At 39.5% G+C, this 20,649-nt stretch overlaps 2 protein-coding genes across 2 annotated transcripts; one reads left to right on the top strand and one right to left on the bottom strand.

Annotated features, from left to right (window-relative positions):
• On the top strand, nucleotides 1-14,016 carry eppk1 (epiplakin 1). Its single transcript, XM_047807706.1, has 2 exons — nucleotides 1-105; nucleotides 2,397-14,016. The coding sequence occupies exon 2, from the start codon at nucleotides 2,418-2,420 to the stop codon at nucleotides 13,260-13,262; it is 10,845 nt and encodes a 3,614-aa protein (XP_047663662.1). The 5' UTR covers nucleotides 1-105; nucleotides 2,397-2,417; the 3' UTR covers nucleotides 13,263-14,016.
• A 133-nt stretch (nucleotides 14,017-14,149) lies between these two features.
• Nucleotides 14,150-20,644, bottom strand: fbxl6 (F-box and leucine-rich repeat protein 6). Its single transcript, XM_027175528.2, has 10 exons — nucleotides 20,491-20,644; nucleotides 19,343-19,871; nucleotides 19,036-19,194; nucleotides 17,151-17,214; nucleotides 16,924-17,055; nucleotides 16,510-16,617; nucleotides 16,312-16,425; nucleotides 15,769-16,000; nucleotides 14,637-14,877; nucleotides 14,150-14,393 (listed from the first exon to the last, which is right to left on the bottom strand). The coding sequence occupies exons 2-10, from the start codon at nucleotides 19,867-19,869 to the stop codon at nucleotides 14,264-14,266; spliced, it is 1,707 nt and encodes a 568-aa protein (XP_027031329.2). The 5' UTR covers nucleotides 19,870-19,871; nucleotides 20,491-20,644; the 3' UTR covers nucleotides 14,150-14,263.
• Nucleotides 20,645-20,649: the final 5 nt, after the last annotated feature.

Genomic DNA, 20,649 nt, shown 5'->3' with positions numbered 1-20,649 from the left:
TCTCAATGCAGGACATTGAAACCACTGCCCTGATCCTGTAGTCAGCGGTGTACGTTTACTAAACAAAGGCTAACACTTTCATTCTTTTCCTGACAGACCTGTGAGGTAAGTGCCACACTGTAATTATTTTTATTTTTACAATTCTACTACTTCTACTGTTACTACTACAACTATCGAGCTCACAAAGAGTTGAACAGAGGTAGCTGTAATAAAAGAGTTAAACAATCATAGTTGTGTGAATGAATGACAGTGAAACTTAGAATTGAGCCAGTGTGAATTTTACATTTACTCCATTCAATAAAGATATAAACATTATAGACAACTCATGATAAAGAGTCTCAAATAAATGAGAAAGATTGCAGGCACTGCAACATACAGTAACATAATTTTAGACTGTTATTTGTTCTTAGGTAGAAACAAAACATGTTTATTTTGTATAACAATAACTATATCAATTGTCTAAACATGAATGTATGCCAGGTTTTTATGTAAAGAGTTAAGTTTGATTACCTCAGTTTATCCGTTTACATAAATACCCTATGATTTAGCACATGTTCCAAGTTATATGGAAGTTATAATCTGTGTATAAACAACACTGCCTTCACTAGATGACATTTACCTTTAACATGCAAGTTAAAAAAATGTGAATAGCATTTCTGGTACTATTCAGCACAATTCTTAAGGAACATGTTTACATCATCAGGAAAGAATGGTATTCATCACGAAGTGCGCAAACATGTCTAGAAACCTGTTTTCACTTGGACAACATTCAATGTTAAAAAAAATTCTGACAAGTCTTTAAATGTTCTCCCATTTGGAGAAAGTGTTTTTCCTCTCTGAATAAAGAGAGTATTGTTGAACTTGTACTGTGCTTAGATCTCTATTTCTGAAGAATTTTTTTTCTGTTGAAAAAAATATGAAATATGTTTATTGTATTCTTACAGATCCTAGCTTAGTTTCATGTTGCACTATGATAAGTAATGATTAAAATAATTACATTTAGATTCACAGACTGGTTAACAGATTGTTAGCTAAGTGAATGCCACACTTCACTAAGAGAATACGTCTAATCAATGTACATATGGAGGTTAAACCTCTTCTCATTTTCAAGGTTCAAATCTTCACTTTTGGAAGAATCCAAAAAAATTACTATTCTGACTGTGGCACAAGAACATAATTTTAATAGTTGTGCAGCCGGATTGCAATTTCTGGAAAGTTATATACTTTAATAAAGTGTTAAACTATAATACTACATGGTATAACAGAAGTATAAAGGGTGCCTCATATCTCAGATTAAAGAAGTTTGAGAAGATTGTTTAACCAAACCAGTCTGTTCTCCCATAGGGAGCAGTCTAGTGATTGACTTACGGATTAATATTAAAAACATTTTTATGCACACCTTTTTGATATTTAATTAAACTCTATTTTTTTTCTTACTGAATTAATATATTTTGTAATTGTTTTTACTAAATGTTAATTTATTTTTACATTGTCAAAACCCTAGTTGCTTTCTGTATTCTCACTGAAAAAGATAAATATATCCAGAGTCAAATGTATAGATGTTGAAACAAAATCACGAATTCAAACTCCCTAGAAGCAAAAAATTACATGTAACATTCCAAAAGTATCTCTGGGTGTCGTCGTGCAAGGGTATGTGTGGGAAGTGTCACCTGTGAATTCTTAATGAGAAAATAGCTTGTTCTGACACAGACTGTAATATACAGCTGTAAGCTTAAAATGTTAAACCATCTCATCCTGATGTGTCTAATGACATCTAAAGAATTTCCATTTTTAAATTAAGAGTTACTAGATACTTAATTAATGTTTGTATTCTAGAAGAATTTAGGGAAACTGCAGAAGAAATTGTCACACTACTAAAATTTTCATTTGAACTTTGCATGTTGAGATACTATGTAACCAAATGCTTACATTACCAATGATAAGAAATAACTGCCAACAATAATTAGATTGGATGCAAATGCACTTAGGATGTCTTGTGTATTCAGCTGGAAATGTAAGAAACTATTTAAAAAAAAAATGAAAAACTCCAAAAGTATGTAAAATTATGAATAAAACTAATCAAAATTCAGTCGAATTACGTAATTGGCATGAATACTGTACATGAACTTTATATGCAGATTATGTTGGCAAGTGTAAATTACACAGACACATTGAATGAAAATTTAGTGAATATGACCCATGAGCTTTCCTTTTTCCTGTCATGGTTATTTGGTGATGATAATTCCAAATAAAAAAAAATCACAAACCATTTATTCAACTGCTTGTTAAGTAAATGTAGGAATTTAATGTTTATATTTCAATATAAAAAAAATAATGTTTCAGGTGTTATTTACAAATAAAATCTGAACTTTTACATTTTTAAAATTAATTTACAGGTCATCAAAAGATCTGCAAAAATGTCACTTCAAGAAAAGGGACAAACACGAAGAAGTACCTTCCGAGGTATTAAAAGGCAAGTAACAGCTGAAAACTTGCTAAAATCTAAAATCATTGATAAAAAACTTTTTGAAGACCTAAGCACTGGAAACATCACAGTAGATCAAGTAAGCAATATGGATTCAGTACGGAAGTACCTGCAGGGAACCGACTGTATTGCAGGGGTGTTTGTGCAGTCCACCAAACAGACCATGAGCATCTATGAAGCCAAATCCAAAGGACTTCTTACACCTGGGACATCACTGGTTTTATTGGAGGCTCAGGCTGCTACTGGATTCATGATCGATCCCCTGAACAACAAAAAACTCTCGGTGGAGGAGGCAGTGGCTCAAAGGGTTGTGGGAACGGAATGGCAAAACAAGCTACTTTCTGCAGAGAGGGCAGTCACTGGCTACAAAGACCCTCACACAGGAAACACCATTTCCTTGTTCCAGGCCTTGAAGAAAGATTTAATTGTCAAAGATCATGGCATTCGTCTTCTGGAGGCACAGATCGCTACCGGCGGCATCATTGACCCAGTGTACAGCCACCGTGTGCCTGTGGAGGTGGCTTACCAGAGAGGCTATTTTGATGAAGAAATGAACCAAATTCTTGCTGACCCAGGAGATGACACCAAAGGCTTCTTTGACCCTAACACACAGGAAAACCTCACCTACTTGCAACTACTTGACAGGTGTATAAAAGACCCACACACTGGCCTTAGACTGCTTGTTGTTGTGAAAAAGGGAGAGTTTTACTTCTACATTGATGAACGTACAAAGACCATCTTCCAGTCCACTACCACAGACAAGGCAGGGGGTAAATTCCAAGGAAAGAACGTTTCCCTTTGGGATCTCATCCATTCTGAATACATCGAAGAGGAAAAGAAAAGAGATCTGGTTCAACAATTTAAGTCTGGCACTATAACAATTGAATACATCTTGGAGCATGTACTAACTATTATAAGCAAGAAAACCTCCAGTGTGACTGTTACTACTACCTCCACCACCACAACAAAAAGTTCTAGCTTCCGAGGAATAAAAAAGCAAGTGACAGCTCTGAACTTGCTGGAATCTAAAATCATTGATAAAAAAACTTTCGATGACCTTAGCATTGGAAAAGTAACAGTAGATCAAGTAAGCAATATGGATTCAGTACGGAAGTACCTGCAGGGAACCGACTGTATTGCAGGGGTGTTTGTGCAGTCCACCAAACAGACCATGAGCATCTATGAAGCCAAATCCAAAGGACTTCTTACACCTGGAACGTCACTGGTTTTATTGGAGGCTCAGGCTGCTACTGGATTCATGATCGATCCACTGAACAACAAAAAACTCTCGGTGGAGGAGGCAGTGGCTCAGGGGGTCGTGGGAACTGAATGGCAAAACAAGCTACTTTCTGCAGAGAGGGCAGTCACTGGCTACAAAGACCCTCACACAGAAAACACCATTTCCTTGTTCCAGGCATTGAAGAAAGATTTAATTGTCAAAGATCATGGCATTCGTCTTCTGGAGGCACAGATCGCTACTGGGGGCATCATTGACCCAGTGTACAGCCACCGTGTGCCTGTGGAGGTGGCTTACCAGAGAGGCTATTTTGATGAAGAAATGAACCAGATTCTTTCTGACCCAGGAGATGACACCAAAGGATTCTTTGACCCAAACACACAGGAAAACCTCACCTACTTGCAACTACTTGACAGGTGTATAAAAGACCCACACACTGGCCTTAGACTGCTTGTTGTTGTGAAAAAGGGAGAGTTTTACTTCTACATTGATGAACGTACAAAGACCATCTTCCAGTCCACTACCACAGACAAGGCAGGGGGTAAATTCCAAGGAAAGAACGTTTCCCTTTGGGATCTCATCCATTCTGAATACATCGAAGAGGAAAAGAAAAGAGATCTGGTTCAACAATTTAAGTCTGGCACTATAACAATTGAATACATCTTGGAGCATGTACTAACTATTATAAGCAAGAAAACCTCCAGTGTGACTGTTACTACTACCTCCACCACCACAACAAAAAGTTCTAGCTTCCGAGGAATAAAAAAGCAAGTGACAGCTCTGAACTTACTGGAATCTAAAATCATTGATAAAAAAACTTTCGATGACCTTAGCATTGGAAAAGTAACAGTAGATCAAGTAAGCAATATGGATTCAGTACGGAAGTACCTGCAGGGAACCGAATGTATTGCAGGGGTGTTTGTGCAGTCCACCAAACAGACCATGAGCATCTATGAAGCCAAATCCAAAGGACTTCTTACACCTGGAACGTCACTGGTTTTATTGGAGGCTCAGGCTGCTACTGGATTCATGATCGATCCACTGAACAACAAAAAACTCTCGGTGGAGGAGGCAGTGGCTCAGGGGGTCGTGGGAACTGAATGGCAAAACAAGCTACTTTCTGCAGAGAGGGCAGTCACTGGCTACAAAGACCCTCACACAGAAAACACCATTTCCTTGTTCCAGGCCTTGAAGAAAGATTTAATTGTCAAAGATCATGGCATTCGTCTTCTGGAGGCACAGATCGCTACTGGGGGCATCATTGACCCAGTGTACAGCCACCGTGTGCCTGTGGAGGTGGCTTACCAGAGAGGCTATTTTGATGAAGAAATGAACCAGATTCTTTCTGACCCAGGAGATGACACCAAAGGATTCTTTGACCCAAACACACAGGAAAACCTCACCTACTTGCAACTACTTGACAGGTGTATAAAAGACCCACACACTGGCCTTAGACTGCTTGTTGTTGTGAAAAAGGGAGAGTTTTACTTCTACATTGATGAACGTACAAAGACCATCTTCCAGTCCACTACCACAGACAAGGCAGGGGGTAAATTCCAAGGAAAGAACGTTTCCCTTTGGGATCTCATCCATTCTGAATACATCGAAGAGGAAAAGAAAAGAGATCTGGTTCAACAATTTAAGTCTGGCACTATAACAATTGAATACATCTTGGAGCATGTACTAACTATTATAAGCAAGAAAACTTCCAGTGTGACTGTTACTACTACCTCCACCACCACAACAAAAAGTTCTAGCTTCCGGGGAATAAAAAAGCAGGTATCAGCTCAGAATTTGCTGGAATCTAAAATCATTGATAAAAAAACTTTTGATGACCTTAGCATTGGAAAACTCACAGTAGATCAAGTAAGCAATATGGATTCAGTACGGAAGTACCTGCAGGGAACCGACTGCATTGCAGGGGTGTTTGTGCAGTCCACCAAACAGACCATGAGCATCTATGAAGCCAAATCCAAAGGACTTCTAACTCCTGGAACGTCACTGGTTTTATTGGAGGCTCAGGCTGCTACTGGATTCATGATCGATCCACTGAACAACAAAAAACTCTCGGTGGAGGAGGCAGTGGCTCAGGGGATCGTGGGAACAGAATGGCAAAACAAGCTACTTTCCGCAGAGAGGGCAGTCACTGGCTACAAAGACCCTCACACAGGAAACACCATTTCCTTGTTTCAGGCCTTGAAGAAAGATTTAATTGTCAAAGATCATGGCATTCGTCTTCTGGAGGCACAGATCGCTACTGGGGGCATCATTGACCCAGTGTACAGCCACCGTGTGCCTGTGGAGGTGGCTTACCAGAGAGGCTATTTTGATGAAGAAATGAACCAAATTCTTGCTGACCCAGGAGATGACACCAAAGGCTTCTTTGACCCAAACACACAGGAAAACCTCACCTACTTGCAACTACTTGACAGGTGTATAAAAGACCCACACACTGGCCTTAGACTGCTTGTTGTTGTGAAAAAGGGAGAGTTTTACTTCTACATTGATGAACGTACAAAGACCATCTTCCAGTCCACTACCACAGACAAGGCAGGGGGTAAATTCCAAGGAAAGAACGTTTCCCTTTGGGATCTCATCCATTCTGAATACATCGAAGAGGAAAAGAAAAGAGATCTGGTTCAACAATTTAAGTCTGGCACTATAACAATTGAATACATCTTGGAGCATGTACTAACTATTATAAGCAAGAAAACCTCCAGTGTGACTGTTACTACTACCTCCACCACCACAACAAAAAGTTCTAGCTTCCGAGGAATAAAAAAGCAAGTGACAGCTCTGAACTTGCTGGAATCTAAAATCATTGATAAAAAAACTTTCGATGACCTTAGCATTGGAAAAGTAACAGTAGATCAAGTAAGCAATATGGATTCAGTACGGAAGTACCTGCAGGGAACCGACTGTATTGCAGGGGTGTTTGTGCAGTCCACCAAACAGACCATGAGCATCTATGAAGCCAAATCCAAAGGACTTCTTACACCTGGAACGTCACTGGTTTTATTGGAGGCTCAGGCTGCTACTGGATTCATGATCGATCCACTGAACAACAAAAAACTCTCGGTGGAGGAGGCAGTGGCTCAGGGGGTCGTGGGAACTGAATGGCAAAACAAGCTACTTTCTGCAGAGAGGGCAGTCACTGGCTACAAAGACCCTCACACAGAAAACACCATTTCCTTGTTCCAGGCATTGAAGAAAGATTTAATTGTCAAAGATCATGGCATTCGTCTTCTGGAGGCACAGATCGCTACTGGGGGCATCATTGACCCAGTGTACAGCCACCGTGTGCCTGTGGAGGTGGCTTACCAGAGAGGCTATTTTGATGAAGAAATGAACCAGATTCTTTCTGACCCAGGAGATGACACCAAAGGATTCTTTGACCCAAACACACAGGAAAACCTCACCTACTTGCAACTACTTGACAGGTGTATAAAAGACCCACACACTGGCCTTAGACTGCTTGTTGTTGTGAAAAAGGGAGAGTTTTACTTCTACATTGATGAACGTACAAAGACCATCTTCCAGTCCACTACCACAGACAAGGCAGGGGGTAAATTCCAAGGAAAGAACGTTTCCCTTTGGGATCTCATCCATTCTGAATACATCGAAGAGGAAAAGAAAAGAGATCTGGTTCAACAATTTAAGTCTGGCACTATAACAATTGAATACATCTTGGAGCATGTACTAACTATTATAAGCAAGAAAACCTCCAGTGTGACTGTTACTACTACCTCCACCACCACAACAAAAAGTTCTAGCTTCCGAGGAATAAAAAAGCAAGTGACAGCTCTGAACTTACTGGAATCTAAAATCATTGATAAAAAAACTTTCGATGACCTTAGCATTGGAAAAGTAACAGTAGATCAAGTAAGCAATATGGATTCAGTACGGAAGTACCTGCAGGGAACCGACTGTATTGCAGGGGTGTTTGTGCAGTCCACCAAACAGACCATGAGCATCTATGAAGCCAAATCCAAAGGACTTCTAACACCTGGAACGTCACTGGTTTTATTGGAGGCTCAGGCTGCTACTGGATTCATGATCGATCCACTGAACAACAAAAAACTCTCGGTGGAGGAGGCAGTGGCTCAGGGGGTCGTGGGAACTGAATGGCAAAACAAGCTACTTTCTGCAGAGAGGGCAGTCACTGGCTACAAAGACCCTCATACAGAAAACACCATTTCCTTGTTCCAGGCCTTGAAGAAAGATTTAATTGTCAAAGATCATGGCATTCGTCTTCTGGAGGCACAGATCGCTACTGGGGGCATCATTGACCCAGTGTACAGCCACCGTGTGCCTGTGGAGGTGGCTTACCAGAGAGGCTATTTTGATGAAGAAATGAACCAGATTCTTTCTGACCCAGGAGATGACACCAAAGGATTCTTTGACCCAAACACACAGGAAAACCTCACCTACTTGCAACTACTTGACAGGTGTATAAAAGACCCACACACTGGCCTTAGACTGCTTGTTGTTGTGAAAAAGGGAGAGTTTTACTTCTACATTGATGAACGTACAAAGACCATCTTCCAGTCCACTACCACAGACAAGGCAGGGGGTAAATTCCAAGGAAAGAACGTTTCCCTTTGGGATCTCATCCATTCTGAATACATCGAAGAGGAAAAGAAAAGAGATCTGGTTCAACAATTTAAGTCTGGCACTATAACAATTGAATACATCTTGGAGCATGTACTAACTATTATAAGCAAGAAAACCTCCAGTGTGACTGTTACTACTACCTCCACCACCACAACAAAAAGTTCTAGCTTCCGAGGAATAAAAAAGCAAGTGACAGCTCTGAACTTGCTGGAATCTAAAATCATTGATAAAAAAACTTTCGATGACCTTAGCATTGGAAAAGTAACAGTAGATCAAGTAAGCAATATGGATTCAGTACGGAAGTACCTGCAGGGAACCGACTGTATTGCAGGGGTGTTTGTGCAGTCCACCAAACAGACCATGAGCATCTATGAAGCCAAATCCAAAGGACTTCTTACACCTGGAACGTCACTGGTTTTATTGGAGGCTCAGGCTGCTACTGGATTCATGATCGATCCACTGAACAACAAAAAACTCTCGGTGGAGGAGGCAGTGGCTCAGGGGGTCGTGGGAACTGAATGGCAAAACAAGCTACTTTCTGCAGAGAGGGCAGTCACTGGCTACAAAGACCCTCACACAGAAAACACCATTTCCTTGTTCCAGGCATTGAAGAAAGATTTAATTGTCAAAGATCATGGCATTCGTCTTCTGGAGGCACAGATCGCTACTGGGGGCATCATTGACCCAGTGTACAGCCACCGTGTGCCTGTGGAGGTGGCTTACCAGAGAGGCTATTTTGATGAAGAAATGAACCAGATTCTTTCTGACCCAGGAGATGACACCAAAGGATTCTTTGACCCAAACACACAGGAAAACCTCACCTACTTGCAACTACTTGACAGGTGTATAAAAGACCCACACACTGGCCTTAGACTGCTTGTTGTTGTGAAAAAGGGAGAGTTTTACTTCTACATTGATGAACGTACAAAGACCATCTTCCAGTCCACTACCACAGACAAGGCAGGGGGTAAATTCCAAGGAAAGAACGTTTCCCTTTGGGATCTCATCCATTCTGAATACATCGAAGAGGAAAAGAAAAGAGATCTGGTTCAACAATTTAAGTCTGGCACTATAACAATTGAATACATCTTGGAGCATGTACTAACTATTATAAGCAAGAAAACCTCCAGTGTGACTGTTACTACTACCTCCACCACCACAACAAAAAGTTCTAGCTTCCGAGGAATAAAAAAGCAAGTGACAGCTCTGAACTTACTGGAATCTAAAATCATTGATAAAAAAACTTTCGATGACCTTAGCATTGGAAAAGTAACAGTAGATCAAGTAAGCAATATGGATTCAGTACGGAAGTACCTGCAGGGAACCGACTGTATTGCAGGGGTGTTTGTGCAGTCCACCAAACAGACCATGAGCATCTATGAAGCCAAATCCAAAGGACTTCTAACACCTGGAACGTCACTGGTTTTATTGGAGGCTCAGGCTGCTACTGGATTCATGATCGATCCACTGAACAACAAAAAACTCTCGGTGGAGGAGGCAGTGGCTCAGGGGGTCGTGGGAACTGAATGGCAAAACAAGCTACTTTCTGCAGAGAGGGCAGTCACTGGCTACAAAGACCCTCATACAGAAAACACCATTTCCTTGTTCCAGGCCTTGAAGAAAGATTTAATTGTCAAAGATCATGGCATTCGTCTTCTGGAGGCACAGATCGCTACTGGGGGCATCATTGACCCAGTGTACAGCCACCGTGTGCCTGTGGAGGTGGCTTACCAGAGAGGCTATTTTGATGAAGAAATGAACCAGATTCTTTCTGACCCAGGAGATGACACCAAAGGATTCTTTGACCCAAACACACAGGAAAACCTCACCTACTTGCAACTACTTGACAGGTGTATAAAAGACCCACACACTGGCCTTAGACTGCTTGTTGTTGTGAAAAAGGGAGAGTTTTACTTCTACATTGATGAACGTACAAAGACCATCTTCCAGTCCACTACCACAGACAAGGCAGGGGGTAAATTCCAAGGAAAGAACGTTTCCCTTTGGGATCTCATCCATTCTGAATACATCGAAGAGGAAAAGAAAAGAGATCTGGTTCAACAATTTAAGTCTGGCACTATAACAATTGAATACATCTTGGAGCATGTACTAACTATTATAAGCAAGAAAACCTCCAGTGTGACTGTTACTACTACCTCCACCACCACAACAAAAAGTTCTAGCTTCCGAGGAATAAAAAAGCAAGTGACAGCTCTGAACTTGCTGGAATCTAAAATCATTGATAAAAAAACTTTCGATGACCTTAGCATTGGAAAAGTAACAGTAGATCAAGTAAGCAATATGGATTCAGTACGGAAGTACCTGCAGGGAACCGACTGTATTGCAGGGGTGTTTGTGCAGTCCACCAAACAGACCATGAGCATCTATGAAGCCAAATCCAAAGGACTTCTAACACCTGGAACGTCACTGGTTTTATTGGAGGCTCAGGCTGCTACTGGATTCATGATCGATCCACTGAACAACAAAAAACTCTCGGTGGAGGAGGCAGTGGCTCAGGGGGTCGTGGGAACTGAATGGCAAAACAAGCTACTTTCTGCAGAGAGGGCAGTCACTGGCTACAAAGACCCTCATACAGAAAACACCATTTCCTTGTTCCAGGCCTTGAAGAAAGATTTAATTGTCAAAGATCATGGCATTCGTCTTCTGGAGGCACAGATCGCTACTGGGGGCATCATTGACCCAGTGTACAGCCACCGTGTGCCTGTGGAGGTGGCTTACCAGAGAGGCTATTTTGATGAAGAAATGAACCAGATTCTTTCTGACCCAGGAGATGACACCAAAGGATTCTTTGACCCAAACACACAGGAAAACCTCACCTACTTGCAACTACTTGACAGGTGTATAAAAGACCCACACACTGGCCTTAGACTGCTTGTTGTTGTGAAAAAGGGAGAGTTTTACTTCTACATTGATGAACGTACAAAGACCATCTTCCAGTCCACTACCACAGACAAGGCAGGGGGTAAATTCCAAGGAAAGAACGTTTCCCTTTGGGATCTCATCCATTCTGAATACATCGAAGAGGAAAAGAAAAGAGATCTGGTTCAACAATTTAAGTCTGGCACTATAACAATTGAATACATCTTGGAGCATGTACTAACTATTATAAGCAAGAAAACCTCCAGTGTGACTGTTACTACTACCTCCACCACCACAACAAAAAGTTCTAGCTTCCGAGGAATAAAAAAGCAAGTGACAGCTCTGAACTTGCTGGAATCTAAAATCATTGATAAAAAAACTTTCGATGACCTTAGCATTGGAAAAGTAACAGTAGATCAAGTAAGCAATATGGATTCAGTACGGAAGTACCTGCAGGGAACCGACTGTATTGCAGGGGTGTTTGTGCAGTCCACCAAACAGACCATGAGCATCTATGAAGCCAAATCCAAAGGACTTCTTACACCTGGAACGTCACTGGTTTTATTGGAGGCTCAGGCTGCTACTGGATTCATGATCGATCCACTGAACAACAAAAAACTCTCGGTGGAGGAGGCAGTGGCTCAGGGGGTCGTGGGAACTGAATGGCAAAACAAGCTACTTTCTGCAGAGAGGGCAGTCACTGGCTACAAAGACCCTCACACAGAAAACACCATTTCCTTGTTCCAGGCCTTGAAGAAAGATTTAATTGTCAAAGATCATGGCATTCGTCTTCTGGAGGCACAGATCGCTACTGGGGGCATCATTGACCCAGTGTACAGCCACCGTGTGCCTGTGGAGGTGGCTTACCAGAGAGGCTATTTTGATGAAGAAATGAACCAGATTCTTTCTGACCCAGGAGATGACACCAAAGGATTCTTTGACCCAAACACACAGGAAAACCTCACCTACTTGCAACTACTTGACAGGTGTATAAAAGACCCACACACTGGCCTTAGACTGCTTGTTGTTGTGAAAAAGGGAGAGTTTTACTTCTACATTGATGAACGTACAAAGACCATCTTCCAGTCCACTACCACAGACAAGGCAGGGGGTAAATTCCAAGGAAAGAACGTTTCCCTTTGGGATCTCATCCATTCTGAATACATCGAAGAGGAAAAGAAAAGAGATCTGGTTCAACAATTTAAGTCTGGCACTATAACAATTGAATACATCTTGGAGCATGTACTAACTATTATAAGCAAGAAAACCTCCAGTGTGACTGTTACTACTACCTCCACCACCACAACAAAAAGTTCTAGCTTCCGGGGAATAAAAAAGCAGGTATCAGCTCAGAATTTGCTGGAATCTAAAATCATTGATAAAAAAACTTTTGATGACCTTAGCATTGGAAAACTCACAGTAGATCAAGTAAGCAATATGGATTCAGTACGGAAGTACCTGCAGGGAACCGACTGCATTGCAGGGGTGTTTGTGCAGTCCACCAAACAGACCATGAGCATCTATGAAGCCAAATCCAAAGGACTTCTAACTCCTGGAACGTCACTGGTTTTATTGGAGGCTCAGGCTGCTACTGGATTCATGATCGATCCCCTGAACAACAAAAAACTCTCGGTGGAGGAGGCAGTGGCACAGAGGGTCGTGGGAACAGAATGGCAAAACAAGCTACTTTCCGCAGAGAGGGCAGTCACTGGCTACAAAGACCCTCACACAGGAAACACTATTTCCTTATTCCAGGCCTTGAAGAAAGATTTAATTGTCAAAGATCATGGCATTCGTCTTCTGGAGGCACAGATCGCTACCGGGGGCATCATTGACCCAGTGTACAGCCACCGTGTGCCTGTGGAGGTGGCTTACCAGAGAGGCTATTTTGATGAAGAAATGAACCAGATTCTTTCTGACTCAGGAGATGACACCAAAGGATTCTTTGACCCAAACACAAAGGAAAACCTTACCTACTTGCAGTTGCTCAACAGATGCATCAAAGACCCACACACTGGATTGACCTTACTGACATTAAGAAAATGAGGAAAACATAAGGGTTTTTTTTAGATAAAAAAAAATGACATTACCACAAAAATAAACCTGATACAATGTTTCTGATTATAATCATGGTTCCAACCATTTTAATACCAAATCTTATTAATACAATTATTAACCATTTATTCTCATATCATTGATCAAGCATTACCTGCTTCCTTACCTTAGACCTTGAGACAATATCTAAATCTTCTTTATGATCATTCCTTTTGTTTCCATTCTGTTTCATCCACTGATCACTGTATTTGAATGTTTCTTATTATAGAATTCTCCCCCCAAAACATTAAGCTGTTTAGGCAACACAGCTACACCCCTGCATTAGTGCACTCCACAATAAGAACTTTAATAATACATCACCACTATGTTACTGCCTAAGAATGCTCCACAGCCAAATAACACCAGGCCACTAACACTGGAGTAGAGTGGGTATAAAAGCTGTGACAAATTGTGCACAGTTATCACCATATTATAATTAATGCTTTTGTAAACCCACTAAATGCACCTGATTAAACAGAGAGTGTAAATCTATGATATATTCACATAAAGTTGGTGTTTTTTATTGCAAAACTTTCCGCTCCATATAAAATATGGCATTTGCAGAGATTTGTGTAATTAAAATGGCAAGATATTATAAAGAATGAATGTAATACAATTATATTTTTCAAAACTGTGAACACTACTGAGTGGGATCTACTTTAATAAAATAATTACATTTAATACACTAATAAACTTTCATTTTTAACCCAGTGGTTAAATGTATTTTGATTTATATTACATGATGTTTTGACTTTGAAAGCATACTGTACCACTGCTGTTTCAGTATAATGATTTTTGTATGTATTGGATATTATACAGAGAGCAGGTTAGAGACCATCTTTATCGATCATAATTTATTTACAGAATCATGCTTTTATGTAGTCACTTTTGAACACGCATTTTGACGTATCTACAAATACATCCCAAAAGCATAAACAAAACACCACATTACATTAATCTAACTTGTCCAGGAGCTGCTGTACATCTTCTTGCCCACGATATATTCGTTTGAGTCCTCTTGGAAGGTAACGGCAGGATGATAGATTCAAGTAGCTAAGAGCTGTAGATTGACCCACTAGTAACCTGTGAAATTTAAATCAATTTTAACGCTCAGTGTTACAAGAAAAAGTACTTCTACAACAAGATATATATATATTATATATATATATATATATAAAGCTGAAAATTGTTAGGAATACATCAAGGTTATACAGGGATTGTGCTGCCTTGTTTCTTTCTTTTCAGCAGCAGCTAATATGTACTTCCACTTGATATTTTTTAAGAGGCAAAAGCCCATTTGTTCATTCATTACTATTTCAATGGTACCTGACTGCATACGATGTGATCTTGGTCCCACTGAGATTCAGAGAATGAAAGGAATCTGCTCCAGTTCCATGAGCCAGATGTCCCATTGCAATCTCCATGTCCTCTTCTGAGAAAGGCTGGTTGGTGAGATCCAGCTCTCGAATACTATGGCTCCATTTCTGTGTCAGCATGTGAATGCCTTTGTTTGATGCAACCATGACCTTGCTATTGAAATACAGCCCCCAGTATAAACATTCCAGACCTAAAACCATTAAAACATGATACGTGAGTACATGATACACAATGAGAATACATACTGTCTTCTTAAGCACAGTTTGGTTTATTTTTCCATATGTTAAAAAAATTTGATTGCATTTTAACCAATCAGTGTGTAAGAAACATACATTGCTCAAGAGTATAAAACTGTAGTGCTTCTTCACAAAAATATATATACAGTTGGTTATATACAGTAATTTAAAATTCACTATACCCTGACATCCATAAATTGCAGGCTCTAAATTTCCTTCGTGAGGACAACGTTAATAAAATGCAGATTGTGTGCTTGTAGCTCCTCTTCAAGACCTGCTACTTACATACATTTGTAATGAGTGGTCATTATGCCAACGCAAGTCTTACTAGCAGGATTTGCATTCAAAGCTTACTGTTTAGTGTGCTACTAATGTAAAAAAAAAGAAAAAGGAAAGATTTGGCAACTCATGGCTTCACTTCTATACCAGGAACACATGAACGGAACACATGAAATTAAGAAAAATGATAAAATCCTCTTAATTATAATTATATAAAAACTATATATAATATAGTTTCATGCAGCTAATATTTAGCTAGATTTTAGAATTTTTAAGCTTAAAAATTGCCCACAATATCTCTTTTCCAGAGTATAAGTATTCAGTAATCAAATTCATGTGTTATGGAGGAAAAAATATTGTCAGGTATCTGCACTGAGGAGAAAATGCAATAATGGAACTCCTTGCTAATGTTCTCCACCTTTACTGCTGGCTCTTGTTTTAAGTGCATACTGACAACTAGTGTATGAATAGCCATGAATAAAAATTACAAATACAATTGTCAGTGCTTTTTTTGTTAACATTTATAATGCAAACATGTGTAATTAGCTGGCACCAATAACATTTACCTTCACAAGGCAGAGCATATAGCCCAGCAGCTGTGATGCGAGAGCATCCCCGCAGGTCCAGTACACGCAGGTTGGGGGAGCCATGCAGAATATTGAGCAGGTCCTGGTCATTCATAAATGAATGAGATGAAGAGGCTATACACAGCTCCTCCAGCATGGGGAAGCCAAGTGTGGAACTGGGTGTATTGCGCATCATTTTGGGAACAGGGTTAATATTCATTAACCTAAAAGTCTAGACAGGGCAAACAAAGGAACAGCAATTGTGTGCATTCAGCTTAAATTAATATTCAATTTCATAAAAATATCATACAGATAATTAATATGAAATGTGGTACAGGAATTTACTGTTTCAGTATGAATTAGCATTACATTACTTTATCACAGGTAAAACTTATTAGGACTAGGGTGTAATTTATCGTGTAATTAACCCTTATATTTTGACTGATTTAGCATAGATTAAATTTGGTTCATCATAAGATTTAATACAAATTAAAGCAAAACAGTCACCTGTGAAATTGTTTAATAAATAATAATGCACTATACCTGTAGCTTGGGACAGCCAAATTGTAAAGCTGGTACACAGATGGGAAGGGGGCAATATCCACAGTCTAACTTAGTATTGATCTCCAGAAACCTGAGATCAGGACAGCAACCTCTCTGAAAACACAAAGCACATTATTCCTTCCATTCACATTTTACACTATCAATGTTGTCATAGCAAAATAAGAAAAATTAGCTTACACACAACGCACTGAGAAGTTTGTCACTTTTTGAGCTGCGTGTAAAGGAAATCTTTCTTAGTTGACTCCCTGATGCCTCGAGAAAAGACAGCAGACCATCATCCTGAAACTATATTGCAAAAGGTAGAAATGTTACAATGAAAAATATACAGTAAATAATAAAAACTGTAAATAATCATTTTATTGGGGTCTGGAAACCTATTACAGAAAATGTACATTATGTAAAATCTAACTGTGCTATAAATGTATATTTCCCTAAAATATTACAGTATGAAGAAAAACAACGCAACAGACATGTGCATTTTCTGACAGTTCAGCTCTTGAACTAGTTTGCCATGGTTTTGTTGCCGTAACTATTAGACCATACTTATTGGTCTGTTAAAACAGTTACAACATGCAGTCATTTCATACATACCTCTGTGTGTTGCACATTTATGCTCTCAAGAGACTGAAAAGCACCTCCAAGATTTTGAAAGGCATCTTTTGTCACACCCATGCAGAATGACAACTCTAGGGACTGGAGATTTGAGCAGGCATTTGATATTGCCTACAATTTACAGTTGAGAAATATTTCATTAATGTATGAATATTTGCATCAGTTAACTCTTTTTTAAAACATAAGCCATTGGACAGGAAAAATACCTGAACAACATAATCAACATGCTTTTTCCAGTGACAGAGCTTGAAATTCCTCAGTTGTGAGAACCTTGAGGAAACAAAATAAAATATTAGATTATAAAGTACAATATATTTCCAAAGTTCTAATAAGCCATAGAGTCATGTAAAGAGTAAAAATAAGTAAAACTTTATATAAAATATACCAGGAAACACACATTATTGAAGATTGGTCTTAAATACCTTACTTAGCATTTTTATCTCATCAAGATTTTCAGCTAATTAATGACTGATCTTTAACTATGGTGCCAAAAATTTTGCTGCTCACTGTACAGTCGTGGCCAAAAGTTTTGAGAATTACATAAATATTGGAAATTGGAAAAGTTGCTGCTTAAGTTTTTATAATATCAATTTGCATATACTCCAGAATGTTATGAAAAGTGATCAGATGAATTGCATAGTCCTTCTTTGCCATGAAAATTAACTTAATCCCAAAAAATCCCTTTCCACTGCATTTCATTGCTGTCATTAAAGGACCTGCTGAGATCATTTCAGTAATCGTCTTCTTAACTCAGGTGAGAATGTTGACGCGCACAAGGCTGGAGATCATTGTGTCAGGCTGATTGGGTTAGAATGGCAGACTTGACATGTTAAAAGGAGGGTGATGCTTGAAATCATTGTTCTTCCATTGTTAACCATGGTGACCTGCAAAGAAATGCGTGCAGCCATCATTGCGTTGCATAAAAATGGCTTCACAGGCAAGGATATTGTAGCTACTAAGATTGCACCTAAATCAACAATTTATAGGATCAACAAGAACTTCAAAGAAAGAGGTTCAATTCTTGTAAAGAAGGCTTCAGGGCATCCAAGAAAGTCCAGCAAGCACCAGGATCGTCTCCTAAAGAGGATTCAGCTGCGGGATCGGAGTGCCACCAGTGCAGAGCTTGCTCAGGAATGGCAGCAGGCAGGTGTGAGCGCATCTGCACGCACAGTGAGGCAAAGACTTTTGGAAGATGGCCTGGTGTCAAGAAGGGCAGCAAAGAAGCCACTTCTCTCCAAAAAAACATCAGGGACAGATTGATCTTCTGCAGAAAGTATAGTGAATGGACTGTTGAGGACTGGGGCAAAGTCATATTCTCCGACGAAGCCCCTTTCCGATTGTTTGGGGAAAAAGGCTTGTCAGGAGAAGAAAAGGTGAGTGCTACCATCAGTCCTGTGTCATGCCAACAGTAAAGCATCCTGAGACCATTCATGTGTGGGGTTGCTTCTCATCCAAGGGAGTGGGCTCATTCACAATTCTGCCCAAAAACACAGCCATGAATAAAGAATGGTACTAAAACACCCTCCAACAGCAACTTCTTCCAACAATCCAACAACAGTTTGGTGAAGAACAATGCATTTTCCAGCACGATGGAGCACCGTGCCATAAGGCAAAAGTGATAACTAAGTTGCTCGGGGACCAGAACGTTGAAATTTTGGGTCCATGGCCTGGAAACTCCGCAGATCTTTATCCCATTGAGAACTTGTGGTCAATCCTCAAGAGGCGGGTGGACAAACAAAAACCCACTATTTCTGACAAACTCCAAGAAGTGATTATGAAAGAATGGGTTGCTATCAGTCAGGATTTGGCCCAGAAGTTGATTGAGAGCATGCCCAGTCGAATTGCAGAGGTCCTGAAAAAGAACGGCCAACACTGCAAATACTGACTCTTTGCATAAATGTCATGTAATTGTCGATAAAAGCCTTTGAAACATATGAAGTGCTTGTAATTATATTTCAGTACATCACAGAAACAACTGAAACAAAGATCTAAAAGCAGTTTATCAGCAAACTTTGTGAAAACTAATATTTATGTAATTCTCAAAACTTTTGGCCACGACTTGACTTAAGACTGAATACTTTTATCACTGACCTGTTCTGTGTTAGCCAGTCTACAGTGTTCTTAATCTTCTGTGCAGTTCCAGGTAACTGACTCTTACCAGGTTCAATCCAGCAGTAGCCAATGGACACACTGGACCAAAGAGCGGGTAAAGAAGCAGCGCGATTCCACAGTCGACAAACTCGACCAACCCTTTCAGAGAATTATAGTTCAATGAATAAATGTTTCATAATGCACATATTACAAGTAAACAGAAAATGACATCCAGATATTTCAACCACCTGTAACACATATTGCCATTCACATACAAAAGCCATAAAGTTGAAAAGCCTGGCCTCACCTGCAGAGAAATGGTATAGCACCATCTTGAAGCACTACCAGTTCAAAAATCTTAACTAACACTTCTACTGGCATTCTCTGACCCCAGTCAAGGCCCTGTGCAGTGTCTGATTCCTCCAAATCAGCATCATTACCTAAAACCTCTTCAGTGACTTTAGTGACTCTGGATTTTGTAGGTTCTTTTTTCCTCCTTACTGATGTGGTCTTTCTTTTGGCCTTTTTCCTCTTGCAACCTTTCCGCTTAGGTTTCCAAACACTATCAAACTGGCTAACGTTTGATATTATCAGAAGCATATCCTCAGCATGCTGTACAGTGTAATTAGGTCTCTGAACTCGTTGGATCTTTTTCTTCTTTTTTCTCTTCTCACCTTTGAGTGAAGTAGCCTTCCTTTTCATTGTTGCTTTTTTCTTGTCAAGTTTGGTATTTTTCTGACCTGTTCCCGTACTGACATGTTGTGAAGATGGACCACCCTTATCTGCGATCTCATGTACCTCAGAATTTGCTAAATCTTGATGAGAATTATCCATTCCTGGTTAAAATGGAAACGGGAAAAGCATACAGGTAGATTTTAGAGAATAGAGATATAGTAAGGTTTTATAATGATGCTTCATTGAAATTGCATCATAAATAATATAGATTTATATACGTTATACTACAGTTGCGCATATATATATATATATATATATATATATATATATATATATATATATATATATATATATCACAAATTACATTACATACAAAGCAATATGTTTTAAAAAGTCTTTTAACAAAATTTAACATTTAATGGACGGAATCTTCTTTGTAAACGCTTTTAACAATTTCCGAGAGAGAGACAGAGACAGAGACAGAGAGAAAGAGACAGATAGAGAGGGGATAGATAGATAGATAGATAGAGAGAAAGATAGATAGATAGAGAGAAAGAAAGATAGATAGATAGAGAGAAAGACAGAGAGAGAGAGAGAGAGAGAGAGACAGAGAGACAGAGAGAAAGCGTTTGTAATCCAAAATTTACACACAACTGACAAGTGTGACGTGTCGTTATTAATGCCATAAAATGTAATACTGATTATAACTGGTTTTAAGTCTAACTACTATAGCTAGCTTGTCTACATGCCCAAAGCTTATTATTAGCAGCTATTACATACCTGTTTTTACTGATACGGCTCTTTATCATAACACTTTTTATCTTGTGGACTTTGGGCTTCTTTAAATTTAACAATCGATTCTTTCCTTCAGCAAATCTTTCTGAAGGAAAGAATATCGCACAAGATTTCTTTGTTGTTTCTGTTTCCTACATCCCATAA

Source organism: Tachysurus fulvidraco, chromosome 24, assembly GCF_022655615.1.
Source record: "Tachysurus fulvidraco isolate hzauxx_2018 chromosome 24, HZAU_PFXX_2.0, whole genome shotgun sequence".
Taxonomy (NCBI): Eukaryota; Metazoa; Chordata; class Actinopteri; order Siluriformes; family Bagridae; genus Tachysurus; species Tachysurus fulvidraco.
This window is presented reverse-complemented; position numbering and strand designations above follow the sequence as displayed.